The 27894-nt window shown below is 47.2% G+C and overlaps 1 protein-coding gene across 1 annotated transcript in view; it reads right to left on the bottom strand.

The window, feature by feature from the left end:
* The window catches only part of LOC138516394 (uncharacterized), a 746393-nt gene that overhangs the window by 52254 nt on the left and 666245 nt on the right, over positions 1 to 27894 (bottom strand). The window contains exons 29-30 of the mRNA XM_069631475.1: positions 20497 to 20703; positions 4040 to 4134 (exon numbers count right to left, since the gene is read on the bottom strand). Coding sequence (XP_069487576.1) covers positions 4040 to 4134; positions 20497 to 20703 — 302 coding nt within the window. The remainder of the gene's footprint in view (positions 1 to 4039; positions 4135 to 20496; positions 20704 to 27894) is intronic.

The raw sequence follows: 27894 nt of genomic DNA on the forward strand, positions 1-27894 counted from the left end.
AGCAATTGCCTCTGTTTTGAGATTGCAGGGCACAGTATTGAACCCCATAAGTACAAACTCAGACCTTCATTTTTCTGATGCCGATATCTTGACCCCCATGAAATCCTGTAATAGCATCAATTTTTGCAACGTTTAGAAGACGAAGGAATCCGGCATAATTCTCTGTAAAATGTGTTTTATTCCTGAGGAAAAACTGCATATTGTGGGCCTCCATGAACTGCAATCTGAGCAAAATTGAATACATCCTAAACTTATTGATGCCATTTGGACACATTTTATCTCACTCATTTGTCATGACTCCTTACTATATTGTATCTCTTACACCCGGTCCTGACAGGGGGATGGGGTGGGGGAGGGGGCGGAGGGAGAGAGAGAGATAGAGATATATAGATATATATATCAGACTGGTTGCCTAGTCATCTGATTTCTCAGTACTGCACTGTTCATTTGCCACTTCAAAGGCTCCATGGGGGGGGCGCATGCTAGGTCCACTATAGTCAGTGTGATTGGTGCATGGTCTGCAATCTCCATAGGCTCTATATCTATTGTGGAGGTCTTCGGAATCAATGAAGAGGTGATCAGAAGCATGTCTAGTCTGGAATAGCTTTTCTGGACTGCTGAATAGAATGTGTAGTCTCTTTCCCCCTGATGGTGAAACCGCCACGTTTCTACCAAGTCCAATTACCTCAATAACCTTGTTATTGCTTTGAGGTTCCGTACATCTGACATTACAGCCAATGAGGTTTTATTGATATAAGGGTCTATTACACAATTAAAGTCCGTCCCAAGAATGAGTTCACTTTTCCTGAAATGTGCATTAACGGAATGTGGTGCAATAAGAACTTGTTTTGATTCTTGTTCGGGCCATATATCACCATACAAGTGATTGGAAATCCATATAGAAAACCCTTGATGGCCAAATACTTGCCCTCAGAATCCACAGGACTATCTTTAATGTTAATCTGAATATTGTGAGCTAATAGGATAGCTACCCCTCTATTTTTCCCTGAAAAGGCAAAGAAACCCTCTGGATATTCCCTATCATTCAACCGCTTTTCATCTTGGGTGAATGGGTGCGTTTCCTGTAAAACCCAATTCCCCCACCCCTGCTCTCTCATTATCCTAAGAACTGCATTTTACCTTAGAATTGAGACCCCAGCTGTTCCAGGAACCTACCCTTAGATCTGCCATTGTATTTGTATATTATCCCTCTTTTGTGGGGAATAAGCAGAGAGCTCAGTATAAGTGAGGGTACAGGATGGCAATGGGCATAACCTTTTTCCCAAACGCTAACACATGATGATGTAAAAAATACCAATTTAAACTCAAACACCTTATAACAACCAGATATTCCCAGCACTTGGGCTCTCGACATCGTACCTTGTTTGACATCATCGGAGCCCTGTGTGCTGGGGTCAACATGTGCCCTCTCATACCCGACCCTCTCTCCCTCTCTGCCCCTACCTCACCCCCTAGCTCGCAATAGACCACATGGCTTCGCCTCTCTTCCCCCGCCCAACCCACAATCAGAGATATGTCCCCTCTCACCCACCCCCACCCCTCTGGTCCCGATGGGCATGAAAGAATAAACCAGCCGGGCTTTACCACCAATCTAGGCTTCCAACTGGGCCACTGGAGGGCAGGGGAGGGGGGGGACTAGCCCCAGTCAATAAGGCCTCTGTGGTCATCAAGTCTCTGCGGAGCAGCTAAGGATAAGTGATTGATCTCGGGCTGGCTGAGAAATGCCTCTCAGTTTGCTACGTGTTCCAGAATTCCCCTCCGGGTTCTGCTGGTGTCCATTGCTGTCTATTGCAGCTGTCGGCTCCTCTTCCGCCCACATGGAGGATACTTATTCTTCTTTGCAGATGTTCTATTTTCTCTCCCTGACCTCGAATAGGAGCCAGCATGGGAAACCCCACCCGCAGGCAATCTTTCTCCCCCTTAGCTACGATGTAATCATGTTAAGGCATCTTCGCCTGGCCAGAGTAGACTGTGATAGATCCTGAAGCAGCGTTAAATTGGCCTTCTTGTACGTGATACTATTTTGCTTTCTGGCTTCCCGTGTTACAGTGTCCTTCTGGTGATAGACGTGCATCCTCGTCAAGACATCCAGGCTTAGCTTGTTTTTAATTTGGAACGAGTTATACACTCTGTGAGTTCGGTCCAGAGTGATCTCCTCCCCAGCGGGCAGCTTCAGAATGTGGCGAAATAGACCCTTTACATAGACCTCCAGTTCCTTGTCCGGTACCTGCACTGGTATCCCCCTGATTCTAATGTTGTTTCGCACAATGCATTATCAGAATCTTCCTGTTTCGCCATAGGAATTTCCATCTGCTGCTCCAGGCAATCCATTCCCTCTCTGAGGAGAGCTTGTTTGTGGGCCTGCTCCCTTACTGTGGTCTCGACTTCTTCCAGACAGGATTCTGCTGCCTTTATATGCGTGTTAATTTCCACAATCGACCCTGCCAGCTCATCTGTACTGCACTGAATTTCCTGCTTCATTTCGAGGAGCATGGCCCTTAGGTCGGCCCGGATTGATGAAATGTTCAGTGGTTCTTGAAATGGTTGGGGTGATGCAGCTGTCTGGACCTGCATGCAAACCTGACTAGCTTGCTTTTCCCCCACTTCTTCCTGTCTTTGCAACAGCTGATTGATATTCCCTGAACCTGTCCCCCTGGTTTAGCTGGTGTTGACATTGTTTATCTTTTGGATCCACGGTCGCCACCCAGATTCCAAGGCTCTCTCCAGGTGTCCCACCAGCACAGGGGAGGGTCCTGAGCCACGACCAGATCTCCACAGCAGATCTGTGAAGTGCCGGGAGAGGGCACCGTCCTCACCAACAGAGCACTTGCCCCCTCTTAGCACCACGCTCCAATGAGTTCAGCTGCGTTTTGAGGCTCAATCTCCACTCCAACATAACTTGTTTGGGAATCACTCCAGGCCTACTGCAGGTCACTTAACTCACAGGTACTCTGAATATTGAAGCCACCTTCTGGCTCCCTGGGGCTCGCTGCTCGTCCTACTCCTCCCTCCGCGCTGCTGCCAAGATCACTCAGGGACAAGTGTCAAGGCCTGACCGAACCACTCCAGCCAATGAAGCTCAGCAAGTGGAGGCAACCATGGCAGCCAGTTAGCTAAGTACTTCCGCCTCAATCATTTTCCTCTCTGGCATCAGGTTCTCATTGCTCCGGGATCCTCTGTGTCCTGCCCCAGTAGCATCAGCCCCGGCCGATCATCGCTGGGCTCAGCCCCCACTGTGCGGCAGGTGGAGCGTGTGCCACCACCGTCTGGGACAAAAGGGGGGAGGTCCACACCCTTGTCAGCCGCTGGCACTCCGATGATTAGCGCTGGATGCCATCTTGGGGAGTCACGTTGCTCCGGCATGCATTCAACACAGTCCCGCCACTAGATTTCTGAGGGTCATCTTCGCACGAGGGACCCATTAGCCACCAAGACACAGGAGCTCACTGGAGCCGCGTCTCCATGGCTCGCCGCTTGGCCACAGCTCCGGTTGTTGCTTTATTTTGCCCACCCTGAATGGAATACAAGTACCGCAATGCGATGTGAGCATAACAAATTGCCTTTTTGGTTTTGCAAATGCACTTTCCATGCTTAGCCACACAGCAAAAGGTACTGTGTGATCGCTTCATTGCCTGACAGGCTGCAATATTGAAGCTAATGGGATAGCCCACAATTGGGCTATATTTAGGCCTGTTTTTGAGTTCAATTGGGCTACATGAAGGTTTCCATTTCTAGCAGCACAAGTCAAAGTGCACAATGCAAGTCCTTAGAGAGCATCTCAAAGGTATCTCCTGTTGTGTGCCACGTGTAGTTTGCGTATGTGTAACCCACTCATATTTACATTTTTTAAACTGATGCCAGTCATTTGTGTGCATAAAAAAGCTTTTCAAATCGGGCCCATGGATTTGGAAAAAAAAATAGACAAAACCCTACCACTATATTGTGCCATCTGTAGTTGTAATGTGCTCTGTTCTCACATGGCATCTATTGACAGTACATTCTTAAGCCTTTGCCTTACTTGCTCCCCACCGTGATGCCGAACACAATGCGGCTGGCATCGTCGGTAATGGCCATGCAGCAGACGTTTGGCTCCTTCTTCAGCTTCTTCTTGACCTGGAAATACAGAGGAATCAGTCAGTAGCGCAGTTGCATCCATGTCCATATTGAGTACTTTGCATTTTAGCTCCCATGGAATGATGGCAGTACATAGATTTGGAGATCAGTTATCAATCGGGGAGGAGCGCGCAGCAAATCGGGCATGAGCCCAAGTTCTCAACGAGCTGAAGGTTGCTTCCACCCTCCACTGCTCCTTCCTCACCTCCTGCTGCCTGGTCTTAACCTCACTTTCCCTTGTAATAAAATTGTGCTTATTTCTCTAAGTTCTGCCACACACTCTCGCTCGCCTCCAATGCCCCCTCCATATCCTCCTGCGTCATCATGGAACTGGTAGAAGGGCTCCTTCGGGTTAGCTCGCTGACATTTATTTTGCATGTAGTTTCTTTTTTATGGAACAAACCGGTCACGCCAGATGTTTACCCCTGGGTGCTAACAGCAATAATACATTCTATGGTAGATCTTCACGCGGGAAATAGCCCACCTCACATAATAACTCATGCAGAGGGTCATTACCGTCCAATACGGCCCACTATGGAAGGCATTGTCGCCAAGCGCAATATTTACTTAGTTGTACAGCAGAAGGGGGGAGGGGGAGAAGCATCAGCTCTCAAACATTACCATTATATCTAACATGCAAATTCAAAGGGTTCCATGTGTTCAAATCGTGGCAAAAATGGCCGTGGACACAAAATATTGCGGCACAAAGGCCGTGGTTTTCCTGCCGCAATCCATGTAAAAGGTGCAGGGGACACCCCTGCAGCCCCTGCTCCCCTTAAATGGTGTAATGGGGTACACCTTTAACAGGTCAAACCACAGCATTTCTTCCGCAATTTTTTGTACAGGCGACATTTTTGTTGCGATTTTATCACTGCATACCAATCAAAGGACAGCGCAATCCAGTTGCAGTCTATGAGAGTATCATGTATATTAGCGATGGTCTATGTATTTTCTGAAATTTGTGGATTTACCCGGGGGACTCAATGCATTTTATCTTTCAAATACATATTTTTCAGCAGTTCACTTTTTGTAGGCAATTCGGGGGCGGGGGTCACATTATTACACCCTATATCAATTATCACTCTACCAAATGAAAGCTTATAAGCTTTGGTAAGTCACTTACAGTAAGATCAGTGCTGAATGAGCGGTGGGACTTTGTCCATTGTAACATAGTGTTAAGCTTGTCTGAGTGCTCTTGATCGTCCATGTGCCCCATGTAAATGAAATGTAATTGGAGGAGCAGAGCAAGTGGGTGAAGTGGATGTTATACATAATTAGGCCTTGTAGGACTCTTGGGTGGGGGTTGGGGGCAAGGAGGTGTCATGATCATGGGATAATACCCGCCCCCATTTGTGCCACGGGGAATAAGTTAGGGAAGGGTATTTTCAATGGCATTCATGCAACCTCCCCTGCACCCTCTCCCAGCCCTCGAGGGCTATAAGGCCATTAGCTCTTGGGTTTAAGCCTCTTTTTTCCTCATTTTCCCTCCGTGAAAGAGAGGGTCAAGATGGTGGCTATTGATATTTGAAAAGAAATATGAATGTCCCTCTTCAATGTTGCCGGAAGCAGCACGAAAAAGGATAAGTGGCATGTCAGACAAAAGAGGGTGAGCTGCGGAGGGAGGTGGCAGCAGGCAGCTGGCACAGGCAGAGACAGAAGGCCCGGGAAGTGGTATATATCAGTAGTTATCGACCACATTCTGATCATTCTGATTGACTGCTGCATAGGCTATTACGGCAACCATGTGCTCGTTTTTAATATACACCAAATGATGACGTAGAAATCCCCAAATGCATGGGACCCCCCTCGGCCTACTGTCCCCACTTCGGCCATTCTCTGGGTTACCCCTTTTCTGGATGGCGCTTACACAAGCGAAACGGACACGGATGGAGGCTTATACACCAGCACTTTATTTGTGCGGCTTGATGGTGAAGTTCCCTGTGCCAAAACTAATGCCTCTTCCCCTAAACCTTCCTCCCACAACCTCCCACCACGCTTGGACTGGCCTATAGGGCAATAGACCCATGGCCGAACCAACAACCACAAAATTCTGGTGTGGGACAGATTTTTGGGTCAAAGTGGGCCACTTTATTGGACAATTTGGACCAGTTTGCCGAGTTACTTCACTCTGTGGCTAGTAGTTTTGACTTGTGTTGCTGAATAAATATTCTTTAAAATGCACAATTTGCATCACACTTGATCAAAACACTCCTGCTTGGTTACTATTCAGTCTGTCACAAAAGGAATGAATAGCCATTTGCAGCGGTTGGCAACTTTTTCATTCGTGCCCGAGACAATTTTATGCCCCAGTCTGACCCTATCTCCCTTTGTTCTCCCTTCGTGGTCCGGCTGTGTGGGCTGTAGCTCTGTTAAAGGGCCAGGTTCTGTCCCGTGTAACACTCTGCAGCGCACCCTGTGCTGCTAGTTTTCAGCGATATATGCAGTAGACTTGCAGTCACTGCCAAACCTCAGGACCACTAGGGCAAGCTTTTCATGTCAGGGTTGGGGAGAAGCTTGACACTCAGAGCCAGTGTACAGTACTGGTGAGGAACACGGTTCTGTAAGGGAAGTAGCTCCTCTCCAGGGCTCAGAAATATCACTACTGAGGGAAATTCCAAAATTAGTTTATTTTCGTTTTTTTCTGGTGATGGGCTAAGTGTTTGGAGTCTTAAAGTTCCAGAAAACAATTGAGAACAGGGACAATAACCATGTCTTTATAAGAACTGCTACTTTGTGTCAAGTAGAAAGGTAAGATCGCTCAGCCCATTAAGCGCTTGCCTCAGCTACCTGTGTGCAACCTGCCATCACAGCTTTTAATCTCTGAGAGGCCAACTCAGACCACCATCATTCCGAGGTCGATAAACAGGGTAATAATGAGGGCAATTGCAACAGCTCATAGAAGGGGGAAGAATCAATCCAGCATGAAGCACTATACAAACACCTTTTACAAGGGGTAGACTGATTCAACTCAATGGCGAAAGGCAACAAAAAGAGGCAGGTTAAGGGGAAAGGAACTTTACACGGAGCTAAAGATAATTTCTTGTGATATCCTGTGATGTGACCTCAGAGGATGTGTCCGCAAGTGCCGAGAGGGGAGGATACAGGCTCTTGTGTAGACAGATCCAAATTCTTAGACTGTTTGACTTATGAAGAGTCAAACACCCCTTCCGCATACATATGATTTTGTTGCTAACACACTGATATTTCTTCCTCATGGAATTTTTCTTCATGATTAATGCAGAGATACAGATGGCTATGTTCTCTTTGACTGAAGAGAAACTCGTTTCTGGCTATGCACCAGCGCCAGAGGCGTTGCTAGGGGGGAGGGCTGAGGGGGCTATAGCTCCGGATCTCTTGGTTGTAGCCCCAGATAAAAGCTCAGGGACTACAACCAAAAGGCTGTAGCTAGCCCAAAGTCCCTCCATTCCCGACATTAGCGTAGCCCCTGATCTTTTCCAGACCTAGCAACACCCCTGACCAGCGCTGAAGTCCACATTGCGGCTTTGCAATGGCCCTGACAAAAGGATTTTAATGATACAATGTGAAGTAAAAGGGAATGTTCTCTCAATGCTACCGCCCAACCGGACGGTGATCTTAATGACCTGCAGTGGTCGGGTGCGGGTGCAGCGCAACCGGCGACTCATCGTTGCAGTCAATTATTGCAAAAGAAGACGAGTAGATGTGACAAACGGATGCACCAAAAACGGTCGGCATGGTACCTCACCAGCTAGGTTAAACAAGACCTAAATGGCAAAGACTTAGGGTCGGTACAATTTCTATTGTTCAGGACAGAAGAGATAAGGAACAAGACAGCACTAACCAAAAGCCTAGACACTGCCGATTCAACAGCAGATATGCAAAAGTAAAAGGCACACTCAAATTCCTTCCCAGTAGCATAGGCAATAATTTGGCTGATGTTTACACTAATTAACATATCCTAGAGATTCCTGCCTGCCTGATGTCACCCAAGCATTTAAAAGAGTGGTGTGAAACCCTCAAATTACTTATTAAAGAGGCAGCATTTACAACACATGGCCCATTAGTTCTAACAACTATCTCTGTGAATAGGGTGCGGTTGCAGGTCCTGCAAGCTAACTATATTAAAGATGGATGTGCCTTGATAATAATATTTCTTAACTGATGGATTGAATTCCAGCTCTCTGTTCAGTCTCATGCTGCTACAACTGTATTACTCAAACCAGGATAACCTCCTCAGTAGTTACAGACAAAACAGCCACATTGCATCTTAATGCCAACATTCCTGCATGTGTCGGGGGATTGAGGAACAAATGCCCTCAATAACAGCCTCTGATCACTTGGTGTCATAAGGGGCAGGCTAGCAGTAGACAACCTGGAGCAATTGGTGACCGGTCAAGGCAATAGAAGAGCATGGTAGATCCTTTGGGCGCAGGCAAGGCATGGTAGTAGTAAAGTGCATTTGCCACTATTCCTTGAACGTCTACATTTTAGCGAGCTAGCCGGTGGGCCTATTTGAATCTACATATACAGGCAATATGTTTTTTAAAACGGCATAGATCATCAAAAGCAGCTCTGTTACTGGTCAAAAATGCTCAAAGCCAGGTGACACTTTGGGCCTAATCAAGAGTTTGGCGGTAACCCTTAAATACGGCGGTAGCGCTGTTACTGCTGGATTTAAGGGTCCGACAAATCATGGCCTTGGCGGATTTCTCACCAGCTCTGAGCTGGGGGGAAATCCGCTGAAAATTCGCGCTCATACCGCCGGCGGTATGAGCGTGAAATTTCCCCATTGAGCCCAATGGGGAGTGGGGCGTTCCCGAATGGGCTCAATGGGGAATGGGGATTTCCAAATCCGCCAAACCCGTTATCCAACGCTAATAGCGCCTGTGGGTTTGGCGATAGCGCAGATAGCGCCAGCGCTATTAGCACTGGCGTTACCGCCCAACTCGTGATGAGGCCCATTGTCTAAAGCTTGGAGGGTTTCAAATATAGATCCATGGAGCTGTCAATCCAGGTCGTGATATCAATAATCAGTGTGTACAAGGACAGCTGAAGGGGGTGGGAGGATGTGAGATGCCTAACTGTGAGATCTGAACATTGCCCAGGGAACAACAAATTACCTCTGTCTCCCAATGGAACAATGGATGTTCCGTGTGGATATCGTGCATGAAGTCACAGGTTGTTGATTATCCTCCTGTTTCTTTAGAGTTAGAGACCCTTCACATTAACAACTCAGAAACAGCACAAGCTCTCACCAATCATCTTAACTTTCTATTTTCAAGAGAGCAAAGAGGAAGTGTGCAAAAATACAGTTAAACTACTAAATGTGCCAGTAATGTCTCTAGGCTTCATTATTACAATACCATTCTTTTCATTAGCTTCAATAACCCATTAAGTAGTTCAGAAAATGTAAATGCTGAGGCGAGGCTAACGATCAGTGCACCTACCTGTGATCTACACAGGCCACATCCATTACACCGCCTGATCCCACTTGCCCAGCCTGGGATTGGCTGTGCAGCTCTATTTCCGCATCAGCACGCCACCGATAGGCAGAAGCCGAACAGAAGGGAGGACCGAAGTTGCTGGGCCGTGTAAAAGGGCCTGTCTTCGCCTGTCTTGCCGCGTCGACACCGCAAGGCACGGTACTCCGCTCATCGCTCAATCGGTAAGCACCTGTAACCTAATCACCCGCCACCGAGTCATTCAGGAGCATATCAGTTTTCTTGACATTTACGCGCCAGAGCTAATCTGAACAAATTAATCACCACTCTCCCTGTAACTCTTGAGACAATCCCAACTGTTGTTAATCCTTCGGTTAATTGTCCCTTACCATAATTACTGCTGCTGCATACCTTGCTACCTCTGTTATCACCAGCTGCGCATATCGTGCATCAGCTCTCCTTTGCCCACCTGAATTTTCGGTTCCCAGCAGCCTCATTGTAATAATCAGCTTGCAACTAATGTATCCACTGTTCCTATGTTGCGACTGCACTGTATTATGTCATATTGTGTCTCTTATACTTTGTAATACACCAAAACGTTACTTAGCAGCCACACAATCTCCTGCATTAACAATACTATCATCATGCCAGACTCCTAGACACATATTGCCATCTGCTTAGGTGCATCCTCCGCGGATACCACATTGCATTGTACTGGCCTATTGCCACATGTATTTTACCAGTCTAGCTGCCTCTGAACTAGCCTTTCACAGCATTCATCTTGCCTATCCAACTTGACTATCTAACTGCCTTTTTGCCTAAAACTGCCTTGTTCTAGCCTACTGGTACACGTATTGTACTGCCAAACACATTCTGCTTAGCTGTCTTTTACAGGCCTTTTGCCTCATGCATTTTGCCTTCTTAGTTGCCTTGCACTCGCCTATTGCTATATGTATGTTGCCTGTCTAGATGCCTCTATACCAGCCTATGGCCACATGCATTCTGCCTACTTAGCTATCTTTTTACGTATTTCCAGATTCGTTTTGCTTGTCTTGCTGCATGATTTGGCCCGCTGCCAAGTGCATACTGCCCTTCCAGCTGCTGACTGCCGCATGCATTTGGCTAGTTGCCAGACTGTCCTGTATCCTCTATGCCATTGAGAATAAATAGAACCAGCCTATCCTATCCAATTGCACACCCGTATGCCATTACGGACCAGCCTACTGCTGCACATATCTATGCCAATGTTACCTCACTGATTCCTTAGATCTTATCATAGCATGTTTATTACAGTCCATAACCTTAGTGCCCTAGGTGCTATACTCACGCTTAACATCCTATGGTGTTCTGGCAGACTCGCTCTCCCTTATCATCGAGACCCCGTAAATTGGCCTATCACCAAGATGACGGCAGATACACAGCAAATAACCCATGCAACTCTAGCAAAACCACTAACACAAATCTTAGTCATTTCCACCCCATGTAAGACTAACTCTAGGAACATGAGACTCAGATGTAACCGAAATAATAATCACCCCACAAGCCAAACGATCACCAATACTAAACACAGTATTACGCACTGTATAGCCACTACTAAACACTGCAATCAGCAACCTAAAGAAGACACACCCCTGCTAAAGGGGGCCCTACTAAATACTAGGTCCCTGGTGGTGCATGCCACCGAAATTGCAGACTTGATATTAACTAATAACCTTGACTTTCTTGCCTTAACTGAGACTTGGTTACATGATGCAGCAGGCCCTATACTTATGCTAGCAGTACCTGATGGCTACTCCATCCTCAGACAAGACAGACAGGAGTCCCGAGGCGGAGGTATTGCCTTTATTTTTAAAACCTGCCTAGCCATGAGACTTGCCCCATCCCAAAACTTTAAGTCATGTGAAACGCTCACAGTCAAACTCCCACTGGTCAACTCACAAACTTTAACCCTTCACTTGATCTACAGACCACCAGGTCCCATTGTAGCATTTGAGGAGGATATATCTATTTTACTCTCAAATAACCTAAAAAACACATCACAAGTCCTACTCCTAGGTGATCTTAACTTAGGATTAAACGACCTGCTTGACACACCAGCCACTAAAATGGCCACTATCCTGACTTAATTTGACCTATTCCAAAAAGTCCTCTCACCTACTCACAATAAAGGAAGAACACTAGACTGGGTGTCAGACCTTAATTGCCATGCCAACATCACTTCCATCTCCCCTCTAACTTGGTCAGACCACCTACTGTTGTCCTTTGTGCTTAATACAATTAGGCCTCTCCCCACCCTGATACCCACCACCCGCCTACCTTAACCAGAAATACAAAGAGAATATTACTGTGTATAAACTCATCCCAGCCATCCTCCCCACCCTTAACTCTCTTCCAGACAGCACTGACCCAGGTACCCTGGTTGACGAGCACAACAAAATCATGGCAACCTCACTAGACTTAATGCCCCATTAAAACTAAGACCAAGTAAGCCTAAATCTCATTTGAATAAATGGTTCACCCCATACCTAAAAGAGCTAAGACAAAAAAAAAAAGAACTTGCGAGGCCGCATGGCAACTATCCTCTTCAAGAGATAATAAATCCAAACTAAGATTTACACCATCTACAAAAAAGAAATCTGCCTGGCCAAAAAAGAATCCTACAACAATCGGATTTCTCAAGCCAACTCCAGCATGCAGGAGCTATTTACAATCCTCAAAGAGCTAGAAACCCCCATCCTTATTCCAGATATTTGCACCAAAGATAAAAGCTGGTGCTCCAGCATCCAACATGCGCTATCCAATAAAGTAGCCACGCTCCAAAACAAAATTGCTAAAAAAAAGCATCCCTGAACGTATCTGCAAATGCACCACCGCCTAACACCCTTACCACTAACGCTACTCCCCCTTCTCCACTATCTCCTCCTAAGACTCTTATCAACCCCCCTCCCTTCAGCTTCTCTAAAACATCAATCCGGGAGGTTGAAAAAATCATACTCTCTCTAAAACCATCCAACTGCCAGGGAGACCTTTGTCCAGCTCAGCTCATCAAGGACGCTGCAAGGGATCGAGCTCCCTTTATCTCCAAACTAATAAACGCCTCATTTACATCTGGCACCATCCCCACCAACTTAAAAGAATCATGCGTACTCCCCCTGTTAGGACCCACTAATACCCACCAACTACTGGCCCATTACGACAGTACCGTTTCTCCTAAAAATTCTAGATAAGGTCACCTATACACAAATCTAGAAGTTCCTGGAACTACACCACCTCCTGGGTGTACGCCAATCTGGTTTCCGGCCACAACACGGAACAGAGACAGCCCTCATCGACCTGAAGACCCAGGTTGATGAACTTAGGGACAAGGGGAAATCAGCACTCCTTCTTCTCCTCGACCTCTCAGCTGCATTCGACCTGGTGGAGCACAAGGTCCTATGCAGTCATTTGGACTCAGCAGCTCATTTCTTCAGGGAGGCCATAACCTGCATCAAATAATTTCTGAGTGAGAGAACCATGCAAGTATTCTCTCCCTCAGCAGCGGCTGACCACATCTCCATAACTTGTGTGGTCCCTCAGGGATCATGGGTCTCTCCTATACTATACAACATATTTACTAAGCCCCTCTTCTACGATCTGGACAATCTCGGTATCACCTACACCAACTATGCAGATGATACACAGATTCTCCTCCCACTTTCAGTGGATTACGATGAGGATTTGGCCTTGGTGAATAGGGTGTATCACATCATCCAGGCATGGATGGCAACTCATGGTCTATGCCTGAATGATGACAAAACAGAGATCATCATTCTGGGAACCCCCAACAACCTTAAGAAACTATGACCTGAATACGCGCCCTTCATAATCGATGGCAACCTTATTAAAGTGGCTAATGAGGTAAAAACCCAGGGATTTTATCTGGACTCAACCTGCTCCTTCTCCAAACGAGTCAACAGCATGGCTTCCACTGCTGTGTATACTTGCAAACTTATACGAACCGGCAAACCTTTCCTATCCAACAATAGCTGTATTATCCTGGCCAGAGCCCTCATTCTGTCCAGGATTGACTATTGCAATGCCCTCTACTTCGAATCCAACAAATCAATCATCAAAAAAATCCAAATACTTCAAAACAACGCCCTCAGAGCGGCCTTGGGAGTAGCCAGAAGAGAACATATTTCTGAAACCAGGCGTCAAAATAATTGGCTCTCCACAAATAACAAAATCAAGTTGAAACTTGCCTCACTTAGATACAGATCCCTTAATAAGGCAGCACCTAGTTATCTAACTGAGAGATTCCATAGAAGGACCTCCACCAGACCATCCAGACTACCCCAAACTAACTGCCCCCACGTCCCCAGTTTCAAACTTTCCAAAGTGGGAGGCAGGAGCTTTCTGGTTAGAGCAGCCCAACTCTGGAACTCCCTGCCACCTACCATCCGTGAAGACCCGTCATATCGCAGCTTCAGATCTGCATCAACTGGCTCAAATGCACCGACCTCTAAACCTTCCATCCTTTGGATAGCTTTATAACCAATCGGTATCTGCTTTTCTCTGCCCATGTATACATCTACAATGTATACTCATGTATATATCTACAATGTATATTTGTTGTCCTACTGTGTACTTTGCTATTTATAGAATGTATTGTATTTATGCTATCCTACTTTGTAACTAAGCTTTAAATTTTCCTGTAACCCCTGCACCCTGATACCTAAGGATCTGGAGCATAATACAAATAAATAAACAAACAAACAAACAAACATGTGAAGGAGTGTATCCCGGTCCCTATAGTTCATGAGTTGGGCAATGACCGCGTGGGGATGGGCACTGGGTATTGGCCTGCCGGCAGGGATTCTATGTGCCCTCTCGATGGAAAAAAAGTTTGAGAGCTTTTTGGGTGCCATGAGATCCGAGAGCCAGCTTTCTAGGAAAAGCTCCATGAAAGGTCCTTCTTCTTTTTCTGGAAGGCCAAGTATTCGCAGATTGTTGCAACAGGATCTGCCTTTGCTGTCCGCCGCACGAGTCTCGAGGGTGGTAAACTTGTGCGCCACGTGCTCCATGCGTTCTTCCAATCTTTTAACGGTGTCCTCAGTGTCTGATATTCGTTGTTCGGTTTCTCCCACTCAGGATGTCAGATTCCACAAGTCCTGACGTAGAAAGGAGACTTCGGAGGCCAGGCCATCGATTTTGATCTCCACCGAAGTGCTGGATTCTCTGATGGCTGCCATGATGTCCGTGAGTGATGGTATCTGGTTTGCACCCCCATTTGTTACATCCTCTCCCAGGTTGTCTGCTGCCCCATGGGCTTTTCACAGATGTGTTTGTTGTGTATCTGTCTATTTTATTCTGTGCTGTCCTCTTGTGGGGGCATGTCTTTCACCAATGCGTGATTCAGTGGATCACCTCAGGAACCCCAGTTCAACTTACATTCTTTTCAGAGCCGGTGACTTCATTTCCAGGTAAGCAGAGAGGTAAGTATTGCGCCACAGGCCTCTCAGGCAGTCGTGTTTCCCACTTTCCGGGTAGGCAGATCGGGTGGCGGGGGGAGTCCCCCACCCGGAGTCCAGGGCCCCAAGGGTTCAAAAGATGCCAAGGGTGCTCCGCCAGCTTCAATTGGGAGCCAATGGAGTGGTATTAGTTGGTGTCTCATGTGCCGCTGGTGGTGAGAGCCTGGCCCGGTGTACTGCCTTGTCTTAGCCATCTCAGGGTGTTAGGGCTCGGGGTCCCGAGTGCCCGGCCCTACCTCAGTTCAGCTGTTCTTCTCGGCCTCAATAGGCTTGATATATTGCTCCTTGCCTTCTGGGGGAACAAGCCTCCTATTAGCAGGAGCCCTAGTACCGCCTCAGTACCATATCAACCATGTCTCAGCTTCCTCATTCACAGCACTGCTAGCTTCTCTTTCAGTTGCGCGTAATCCCCCACTTCACTCTGTTTACTCATTCTCCCTCCTCGCTTTCCAGCCAATGCACTGGTGTCCCTTTAATGTTATACTCACTTGCTTGGCCGGGCTCGCCCATGGGGGAAGGGGGTGTGTATCACACAAGATGGCCGCCGCGACTTGTAGCAATCTATCTCTCCGTTGAGGTGGGGTTGGAGGGATCGAGGAGGGACCCACAAGTCCTCCGCTCCCCCCGCTGTGCCAGGCACAATTCACTCCCATGTGCAGGGCTTACCGCGGTGGGGGTGGATCTGTTTCCCGTGTCTCCCCTCAGGCTCCTGCCACTTGGAAACTCCTCCAAACACACAAATGCCAGCAGCCTGGCTCGGGCACTCAGTGTCTTTCTACTTAATTTCCTTTTCACATTACCCCAGCGGGGTCCAGTGGAAGTCTGTCGCTGGAGTCTTGCTACGGCGGTCCACAGTGCGCTTCTTATGCCTGTGATTGTGGCTGCCGTCTGACTGCACATCTGTCGGTCAATGCGTCCTGGCAGTCAAGCAGACGGTTATCCCCCACAGGCTCCCTCAGTTATGTCCTGCCAGTCTTCCAGGGGGCGTGGAGGGTGTCAAGCCAGGCCCCAGGTCCCTGGTATGGTCTGAGCAACACCCATTGTCCGTTCTCTTTCGGCAGCATTGATGCGTGCCCACGATTTCCTCCCTCGGGTGGCCGCAGGTCTCACTCGCAGTTGGGTCACCTTTGCTGCGTCAGCAGAGTCATAAGGCTTAAAAGGCTCTGATTTTCTCCAGGACTTTGGGAGAATAATGCTAATATGTTCCTCCCACTATCGCTGTTGATTGCTTGCAACGTTTATATCGTTAAGCAGGATATTTATGCAAGATAAAGGCAGCCCTGGGGTACCAGCCGATCTTTACATCTGCGTTGTCGGCTGGTCGACAGCACCCCCGCCCCATGGGCAACCTCTTGACACATTTGGTAGGACATTCTTGAATGGTATGTACCTTCCTGTGATATTCCTTACATTAATCTCCCAGAACAGGGTGACTATCCTGCGATTCCAAAGGGCTGCACTGGGCAGGAAAACATGCACTGCACGGGACTCACAAATCTGGAACGTGATTCCCAATGACTTGTGGGCAGATACTAACCTTTTGATCGTCTGAAAGTTATTTAAAACGATTCCTTTTTGCCTGACAAAATATTACTGCCTCTGTTTCAACCAACAGGCACTTTGATACCTTGTAGAGCATTAAAATACTACTTGACAGCAACGATGATGAACAAGGCTTGATTCTTTATTCACACCCAGGGAAGGGTGCTCAGCCAATCAGGTGGCTGGAAAAGCGGTCGAGAACACACTGTGTACTGCCTGCTTTTTCAAGCCACCCAAGACCGTTTGCCGGGTGGCGCCATCTTGATTGTGGGTAGGCAACATGGAGTTGCTCCCTGTTGCCTCCCCACATCTGCACCCACCCCCTCCCCCACCCCAAAAGACGTACCATTTTCCCACTCCCTCTCTCCCTCCCCACTTACCTGCTGGACTGGACCTTTGTGCTCCGGTCCCAGGCCTCCTCCCAATTGTGGCTACCGCTGTGGAAATAGAAAAGGGACAAAGTCCCTTTTCATATGGCAGCCATCTTGTTTTTTTATTTTACGGGAGATTGGGCTGGTGGAATATTTGTGGAGCCCATCTCTTGTAAAACTCAGAAAAAACCCAGGTTGCGAATAGCAATCACCCCCGCTCAGGGTGGGCGTACAGGGCTGGTAACGGCCCTGAACCCTTACTGAGCCCCTTGCTTAGCTCAGGGCTACCTAGGCTCGGGCTGGTGGGCCATTACCGGCCCTGCACACACCCCTAAGCGAGGTGATTGCTACATTACACTGACTGCATGATGGGTGGCTCACTTCTATTGAAAATAAATGCTATGTTTAAAGGCGTCTTAAGCAAGTAACATGTTCCCATAGCCTTCATGTAATTCTGAATATTTGGAGAATGTCTTACAGCTGACATGAGAGATTTTATTCTTCAAATTGATAGTGGTGGATGGTCTGAGAATATTCAATCACCTATTTTGGTATTGGTGGTTTTGTAACTCTTCAATGTCTTATGTAAGACATTTTCCCACTCCCCCTCTCCCTCCCCATTTACCAGCTGGACTGGAGCTTGTGCTCCGGTCCCAGGCGCTCCTCCTGCCCGTGGCTGCCGCTGTGGGACAAGTAAAGGGACGAATTCCCCTTTCCTATGGTGGCCATCTTGTTTTTAATTTTATGGGAGATTGAGCTTGTGCAATACGTGCGGAGCCCATCTCCCATAAAATAAAGCAAAAAATAAACTTCCCACCCGGATGAACCCTGGGGTGGGAATATCAATAACCCCCACTCAGGGTGGGCCTACAGTGCTGGTAACGGCCCTGAAGCCTCGCTGAGTCCCCCGCTGCGCTCAGGCCTACCTTGACTTGGGCTGATGGGCCAATACGGCATGCACGCCCTCCTAAATGGGGGTGATTGTACATTTCACTGAGTGCATGATAGATGAAGCACTTCTATCGAAACGAAATATTCTATGTTTAAAGGCGCCTTAAGCAAGTAACATGTTCCCATAACCTTCATGTAATTCTGAATATTTGAAGAATGACTAACAACTTGCATGATAGATTTTATTCCTCAAATTGATAGTGTTGTATGGTCTGAGAATATTAAATCACCTATTTTGGTACTGGTGCTTTTGTAACTCTTCAACGTCTTACTTAAAGCATGATTGTAGTTACACTTTTTCTTGTTCTGGACTTCGATGTTCAAACCTCTGAGCAAAATGATCAGGGTTGTGTGGCAGAATTACATATTTGACAAATGCTTTTTAAAAAACTGCAACTTTAGAGGGTCATGTGTTGTTTCAATGGGGATAACACCAACGACTGGCACTTAAGCACCAGACAAAGGGAACCAATACAGGGGAGTCATTTATGGGTTGCCAGGGGTTACAAGAGCGGCCCCTATTTATTTTTTGTGACCTCTGGACCAATCCTGCGACCCCATGGCCCATCCACCAATCATATCCTGGGAAATGGGCCGGGGGCGTGGCTAAGTCATATGCACGCCGAGGCAAACAGAGGCATGCACCTTTTTGGGCTCCATTTTGTTGCAGTCTCTCCAGCGTACCACTAGCAGCCAGCCAGCATGCCTTGGCAACTTTGCCAGTCCCCCCCCTCGACGTTCAGCGATCCTCCTGCTGATTTAACACAGGTGAAGACTGGAGATGAATAGCAGGGGGACAACAATTGGTGTTGAGGCAAGGCGGGTCACTCACCGGCACCCAACCGGCACCTGTCGCACCGAGCCTTTGCTGCAAGCCTTAGTCGCACGCATCTCACTCCCGGTATCATATTTATCGCAGCATTACCACCAGCGGCGGTAATTTGCAAATGTTCTTCCTATCCTTGAAATGGATACTATAGAATCAATCGGCGGCAGGTTGACAGAAACTGAAACTGTCAGCGGTGTCCTGTGTTACGGGTTAAAGGGGGGCCTTTTTGTTTACTTTTTTCCCGTTTGATGAGCAATGGGATCTCCTTTCTAATCATGGGCGTAATTTTAGGGGGGGACAGGGGTGCTTGTCCCCCCCAACTTTCATGGCAGACCATTTTGTCCCCATTCATTTGGCTTGGGCACCTTTTCATCAGATGTCATGCCCCCCCCCAACATTTTCAGCAAAGTTACTCCACTTTCTTAACACCATTTGTCCACAATAAGTGTACATCTCGTGCCTGCAGCACGTGTCTGGTGTTTGCCTCTAGGTTGTTCAATTCAATTTATTGTTAGTCTGGTAGCATGGTCTGTGTAAATGGCATGCCTGCCGGATGTCGCATTTCTCGAAAGTTTAATTGAAGTTGTTAGTATTCTAATGTTGCGCCAGACATCAATAAACACGCATACCCCCGACCCCTGCGTTCCCCAGAGCCTTCCCTTCAGGCACCTCACCCTGCCGCATAACCACGCATAACCCTTTCCCCCCGACCCCTGCGTTCCCCACAGCCTTCCCTTCAGGCACCTCACCCTGCCGCATAACCACCCATACCCCTTTCCCCCCGACCCCTGCGTTCCCCACAGCCTTCCCTTCAGGCACCTCACCCTGCCGCATAACCACGCATACCCCTTTCCCCCTGACCCCTGCGTTCCCCACAGCCTTCCCTTCAGGCACCTCACCCTGCCGCATAACCACGCATACCCCTTTCCCCCCGACCCCTGCGTTCCCCAGAGCCTTCCCTTCAGGCACCTCACCCTGCCGCATAACCACGCATACCCCTTTCCCCCCGACCCCTGCGTTCTTCCCCACAGCCTTCCCTTCAGGCACCTCACGCTGCCGCAGACCCAGAAGCCGCTCCCACGAATCTATAGTGAGAGCAGGTACAGTGCACAGTATGAAGTAGATTTATTGTATTTGGTTATTTATATAGCGCTCTTTCCCCACTTGTGTGGCAACACCACAAAAAAGAAACCCTGCTAAGACCCGAGCACCGGGCAAACTTTCAAGAAAGATTGAATAAAAGTGGAGTGGGTTATAGAGACTGTGACCTTGCGACACAGATTTGACAATGATATAGACGATGTGTGGCGCACTCGAGAATACAAAGGATTACCCCTGGCTTCATATGCAAAATTGAAGTTGTTAGTATTCTAATGTTGCGCGGGACATCAATAAACACGCATACATTGGACTTATTCCAAAGTTGTTTATATCCAAATATTGTTTCCAATATTATCACACAGTACTTGTAGTATGTCTGAATGCCCTTAGTGGTTAACACGTGTTTCAGCCAACAGGCCTTTCTCAATTCCGGGCTCGGTATTCTGATACATTATTCACTGTCTCCAAACAGTAATTCACGTGTATTCAGTAATCTGGTATGCGGGTCGCTATTGAGGCTTCCTTTGCACCAGATGGCAACTAGCCCGGATATTTGGGAGCACATTTGAACATTAAAACGGGATAGGCTTGGATGCATGCTAGATTGCAGATTACTGAAAGCCCATAGTTCAGGTTACCGTTCCAGTGCCCAAATCCCATAGAGTTATGTAGCTGATCTTCTCATCGTCACTGTAGTTGGAAAGTGCCAGGTAGCTGCCGGTGTAGGTCAGGGCGGCATGATGAAGGAAGAGCATCGATGTTCGGTTCTCCAGGGTGTGCAGGTGGGACATGCTCTCAAGACTAAACACGCAGAGGTGGTGGGCATAGTAGGAGCACACTATCACCTGAAAGGAAATAACAATTGATAAGGTTATGATTGTGCCACAAAGTACATAGAAAACACATCCACTTTCTTTTATTCATGCAGGTGGTGTTTATTGATAACCCTACTGTTAAAAACTCACGGCTCTAGGTGTACCAATGAATAACCAAACAGAAGAAAATCGGAGAAGGTTGAGGGCACTACTCTCCTCTCAGCAGATCATTCCTACCTCAGGAACCGCTGGACAATCAAGAGGCTTACAGCGCGGGCTGTACTGTATGGTACAAGCCTGCATTCCGAGCTGCCTGAGCAGCCAGCGAGCCCTTCCCTTGCCCGCTCCACCTTTACCACTTAGCACCTGTGTAGTTTCCTTTCACCACTTGCATGCTGGAACTTGTAGTTTCCCATTGTAAGGTTGGGCCTACAAGTCTCAGCATACAGGATGGCTGGAGGGGAACTGTTAAACTTGGCAGCTGTTCTTAAGGGCATCCCTTTTTGTTGGGCCCATGTCCGAAGGAAGCGCTTCACTCGCAGAGCTATCCCCCTCTACATTTTTACAGATGTTTACATCCCAAAAAGTAGGTTTTCAAGGTTTGTGTAGGAACGTGCCCATTGCTGAAAAACAATCACTGGTGGATCTTGTGCCGAAAACCAGAGCAGGACTGCTGTACCCACCTCCTCAATATCATGACACACATGCAAGGTACTTTCACGGGAAGGCGTGGGAGAACGTAAGATGGTATTTAATGTGATCACCCTTATCATACCCTGCCCCCTTGCTTTTTACTTCCTCTTTACATTCTTTGTGGTAAAGAGTCGAATGTGTTTCAAGGGACCAAAACGTAAAAAGGCAACCTAATGTATATAACTTTTGATCGGGCATGAAAATACATTCTTTCCAACTCCCTGACAAGTCTGGGTCATATTGCTCCTTCTTCAGAGGCATTAGACACAGCTAGATTAAGGCAAAAATATCCACCCAGGCAGTAAAGTTCCAGAGGCGAAGTTAAAGGCCCAAACATAGCAAGCATCTCTAACGAGGTCTCTGAAGCCCTTAGCGCCCAAGAAAGCCTGCCTGCGGGAGTATTATAACTATTAGCACCCATACATAATGTCCGGTGTATTACTATGTCAATTTTCGAGGAAAAACAATGACTGCAAAAACAGATGGCTGCCATGAAAATTGCGAGGGGTCCCTTCTTAATTTCCATTGCCATCCATCAGGAGGAGCGTGACACTGGCGATGGAGGCCTGATGAGCAGAGGTTGGTTTGCATACTAGGAAGGCAATGGCGGAGGGATGCGATGAGGGCTTGGAGGGAGGGCCCATTTCTTTACCTGTACTCCTAAAATGAAATCGCCAAGCTTGAGGCGAAAACTGAATTCCATATTCAGAATATGCACTTCCCAACTCAGAACACTTCCTGGGAGGATGGTAGGATGATACCAAAAGGGCACACGCCCAAAATATAAACACTTCATACAATGCAAATACCCGCGTGGGTCAGCGACATGGATGTTACATAATCAGGACAATCCGAAGGCCTTAAACATATCATCACCCGGGCGCTTGTACATTCAGCCGATCCCCAACAAGTGGGAAGGGCCCACACAAGGGACAGACATGAGTGAAGCATACCGATTCACCAAGCCACTATTCTGGAGGACTGGCACATTTAGTGGCACACAGGTTAGTAGGCCAAGCCTACAGTGCATCAGCCCCAACCTCAAGAACAAGTAAACTCAATACAAACCTCACCACCATACACACACACGCACACACACACAAATTATTGACATAGGCCCTCATTACAAGGTGGGCGCAAAGGGATACCGGGCACCGGTAATGGCACCGGTGCCGGTAATCCCTTTTCACCCTATTCCGAGGTCCTTTGCGGGTCCTTCCCTTAACGCCTGGTTTTACCAGGCGTTAAGGATGGCACCCGCAAAGGCATACCGGGGTCAATAACGGTACCGCAATTTACGGTACCATTATTGACGCCTTCCCATTGAGCCCTATGGGGGCTCAAATGGGAATGGGGAATGGCTTTTCAAATGGGGACTTACCAGTCCCGCAATGGTCGGAATAGACCGGTAAGTCCCCATACCACCAAGTCGGTGGCGGTACCGGTATTGGTGCTAGTCATGGCGCTAATAGCACCATGACTAGCACCAACCTCGAAATGAGGGCCATAATGTTCCTTTTATGCAATATATCTTTCGGTTATCTTTGTGGTTTCTTAGTACGCCGAGTCCCAAGGAACCTCCCCCACATACCAAACATAGTAAAACGGTTTGACCAGTATAATATAATTTGGTGATATGGAAAGCTGGGATTTGGGCCCAGGTTTCTTGTTGTCCCAGTTTGCTATTTGAAAATAGGCTCCATCACCTCCCATCCTTTCTTTAGTTGTAAACCAATGTAAAGAGGCAGGGAAACAAGAGATAGAGATGAGCCAGGGAGTCTGTCTTCTCTCTTAAAGCCAAATACAAACTGCATGGCAAAAACAATACCTGGGCTCGCCCTCCCTAACCCGCAATACACAAGCAATACCTAGCAGCCTCTGTACCCACCCGCACGCCACAATATAAGACCCCATCTTTGCATCCTGCCTCTCCACAAGACAAGACCCACACCTGGCATCCTACCTCCTCAAAAGTGTGCATCAACATTATAGTCATTTTTTAAGTAACACTATAGATTATACAACCATATGACTGAGACTTTCCTTACAGCTAAGACAGAACTAAATCACTGCTGTCTGAGTCTAATTTTGATAGTGAAGTAAAATAAGGAACAATGAGGTAAAGTGATTTGCTCAGGGTCCAGTAATATGTGAAGTGTAGAAGACAGAATTTTACAATTTACAATTTAGACAGCAGATGAGACTTTTGTTCAAAGCTGTGATTCAAGGACTAAACATGTACATTGTTTCATAACTATGTCTTTCAAAGAGCTAAGTCATATGATAATGCAACCTGATAGAAACACATGTTCCAAAGGCAAATATGCACCACTTCATCGAAGAAGAAAGGGGCTCATTCCGCCCTACAGTCTGGTGCATTGACGTTGAGGCTAGGCTCAGATCGCAGCAATAGTCACTCAATCAGCTGAACTATCTATCCAAATGTGTACCTCTTTCTCATTTACCTTATTTGCCTTGCCCGTCACCCTCCAGTGTCCTTCCCTTGCACATCATCCTCAATGCCCTTTACCCACTACCCCTTATAATTAACTTTCAGACAACTAACTTTCACACTCACACACTTCCTTTGTCCCTATTGCACAGCCACCAATTCCTTGCCACTCAAACCCTTCAATTGCCCATCAAACCAAGTCCATTCCTTGCCCGTCACCATCCTCTGTTGCCCTAGCTCACGTGTGTTTGGTGGCCCACCTTGGCATTTGCCAATCCACCTGTGCCAGACACTGTAAAGAAATGTGATAATTGTGAAAAACCTGAAGGTGTCTCCCTAGCCAGTCCCCAGGGATCTGTCATCCAGGTGGCCAGGACACGGCCATCGCTATTGGATCCAGTTCCTGGGGGTGAACCAGTGAGGGAGGATCAACTGGATGGGGGGTCCTCGGGGAGTGGAACACCGACAGGTGAGATGCGGTATCCCCCTCCCTTTGACACCTTTTCCCCATCCTTTCACGTAGGACATTCAAAACCACTGCCCCCCCTTTTCTAACACGAACACTTACACAAAACACAAAGGGTAACAGACTTACACCAGAGCCGTTTACCTGACATGTCCCAATGCAAGGGTCAGGCCAAGTCAAGCAATTGATCAGAATCACACACACCTGACGGCTCTTTCCCTTCCCCACAGGGATAAAAGGTGGAGCCAGAGAGCACAGTACGATCACGGCAGACAGCACGACGAGATAGCAAATCAGGCATGGCAGTTCAAGAGAAGTAGGAAGGCGGCAGGAATGGAGAGGTTGGCGAGGAGAGAAGTGACCTTGCCCTTTTCGTCACAGACCCACGGAACCTTAGTGGAAGATTGCCTAAGGCTACAAACAATAGCACAAGTGTCTTGCAGCAGATTTCAATGGTACATGGGGCAAGCCTACGCCGATAAGCAGGAGAGAGAGAAGCTCCCACGACTGTGGTACCACTGGCCTTGACTCCAACAAAGAAGAAAAGCCAAGCAGTTCATCACAGCCGGTGAGTCGAAAGGGAAAACGATAAGAACCGGGCTGTATTGAGTGAAAATCGCAGAGTGGCAAGTTTGAACCAAGTTCTATGAATTGTGAAAGAACTGTAACAAGTGTTAAGGGGGAAACCAGCTTCAGTGGGAAACCGGCACCACGTGGGTGCTAACTCAAGAGACTCTGGTCAGGCCCCGTATGAGAAACTACAGATACCAGCAGGCCGTGGGAGAGCCAGTGCAATAGGTCATACTGAAGGTCAAGCAAAATCCCTTTACAGTCGAAATGTCCGTGGAAACTATTTAAAAATACATTAAAATGTGTGGAATACGATATATGAAGGACCAACGCCCAGAAGAGGGGGACCCAGGTGTGAAGCCATCACCCTACATGAAACTGTGGTAAACAATTGAGAAGGGGCAGCGCCCAGAAGAGGGGGACCCAGGATTGAACCCATCACTAGTGAACATTGGGAACGAACTTTCATTTTTTGAAGGCACTTTTGTTTTTGTTAGTTGAAGACATCAGGTACTCGAAGGCAAGAGACTTTCAAGTGAAAGGAGACTTGGCCATCGACAGTCCTGAAAGCTGCCATTATAACTGTCGTCTCATACTGGAGAAGCCGGAGACTGTTCTGTGCTCCAAGATAGCACCTTACCCCGTTCTCAAAACGTGGGTAAGGAAGACCCAGGCTACCACATTCTGACATATTATTTGAGAACACTTCTTTCTTTTCTTGAGAACTATCCCACACCCTTTTTTGTATTCGTTGTAAGGTTTGGCAAGGTTTAGCGAGTCCTCCTGGGAGCTGCTGATGAATCAAGAGTACAGGTGACCTGTTATATTTATTTGTATTTATACAGAAGGCGATGTGTGTGTGCGTTTATGTTTCAGTCGGAGTAACTGGGGTTATGTGTTAAGTATGTTTCTACTGTTTAAAATATATGTGGAAGGCTGTATGTGTGTGTTCATGAAATTGCGTTTCTGTATATGTTGTTGATTTACATGGGTGTCTTTTGCTGTTCACATAATAGTGTTTTGGACAAGTCAAGGATGTACTGTCAACAGACACACTTTGTAGTGTACTAATAGGGAATAATTCAAAAGAACTTTACATCTTTCTGCATGGGTTTGCCAACTGTGCCCGAAAGTCACCTCCACAAACAATGCAACAGCCTTTGCCATAAGCACAATATAGTAACATCCATGAGTGCTATTCGGGGTACAGTAGCAAGAAGAACAAAAATAGAAACAGTCCAACAGACCATTGAAGCGAGCCACGCAACAATAAACACAAATGAAATTACGGAACCACCAACAACCGACGCACCACCAACCGATGCAACCCTGAACCGTTTTGAACCCATAGATGAAGACGTTTTCTCCATACTAATAAATAACACCAACCTCGCTGGATCCCCCAGTGATCCATGCACAAGGCATCTACAAATAAATCTCAACCACAGCACCCCTGCATCTTACTACCGGCTACTGATGAACCTATCCTTAAACAGAGGAATAGTACCGAAATCTTTCAAATCACCTTACTTCAAGTCACTCCTAAAATACAAAGCAGGAAGCACGGAAGATCCCATCAATTAAAGACCTACATCAAATCTACCCTACCTGGTGAAGCTACTGGAGAAAAGCAAAAACTACTCACCCACTTAAAAACAAATGGAATACTCAACCACTCGCAAGTTCGTTTCGGATCCATGGCAGGAACAGAATCAGCACTTCTATCCATATGGGATAACCTAAAAATAAATGCAGACAACAGAACACGATCTGCCCTCATACTACTGGACATATCAGCCATGTTCGACACAATCAGACACAAAACACTAATTAAGAGACTGGAGGAATGTGGTGTAAAACACTTTGCTTTACAGTGGCTAAAATCTTTCCGCACTAACTGAACTGAAAGAATTTACCTACCGTCATTTACCTTTAGCACCAAAAACATCTCCTGTGGCGGACCACAAGGCTCTAGCCTCTACCCACTCCTTGTCAATTTCTACATGTCCCCCTAAATGAAAATCATTCGAACCACAGACTGTCCGCCTACAACTATGCAGGTGATACCAAACTCTTTGTCAAGATAGCTGCAACCCAAAACCAAAACAACACCCTCAACTATTGCCTCGCTGACAAATACAGCTGGATGACAACAACCTCAAGCTAAACCAGACTAAAACAGAAATAATGATCTCACTCCCAGAGAATAACGGAATAGACACACAACTGAACTGGCCACCCGCAATGGAAACCCAACCGGAAGTATCACTTGTGATACAAAATCTGGGAATACTCATGGGCAACTGACTCTCACTAGTACGACAAGTCAACGCTATAGCAAAGAAATGTGGAAAGGATGTATTCTACCTCCTGCCACTATTTAGAGGGATCCACCTCTACCTCTCCTTCCCACACAAAACCCTTGCAATCATCTTCCTAGTATTATCAAGAATCGACTACGCAAACATCTTCTACCTTGGAATGCCAGAACAGCTCACAGAAAAACTGCAACACAACCACAACACTGCAGCAAGGATACTCCTCAGACTAAACAGAAGAGACCACATCACACCAGCAGAGGTGTTGCTAGGGGGGCATTAGGGGACTATAGCCCCAGGTCTTTTGGTTGTAGCCCCGGATAGAATCTCAGGGGCTACAACCAAAAGGGTAGCTAGCCCCGAGTCCCGACAGACCCCACATTAGTGTAGCCCAAGATCTTTTCCAGACCTAGCAACACCCCTGCAAACCAGTCCCGAGAAGCCTACACTGGTTCCCAGTTAAAAAATGCATTAACTTAAAAGCCCTATGCTCCGCCCACAAATCACTACACGGACAAGGAGGTAAATTCCTACAAGCCAAGGTCAACCGCTAGCACTTAAGACGAAACCTAAGATCAAGCAAGGACCTCCAAATTGAAATGCACAATACGAAAAAAGGAAATTCGGTGGAACTGCATTCTCACATCTAATTGCCAATCTATGGTGCCCAATCCCAAAGCAGACAAGAACAACAGAAGGCCACTTCACCTTCAGAAAATTAC

The sequence above is a fragment of the Ambystoma mexicanum genome, chromosome 6q (assembly GCF_040938575.1).
Source record: "Ambystoma mexicanum isolate Mex_15411 chromosome 6q, UKY_AmexF1_1, whole genome shotgun sequence".
Taxonomy (NCBI): Eukaryota; Metazoa; Chordata; class Amphibia; order Caudata; family Ambystomatidae; genus Ambystoma; species Ambystoma mexicanum.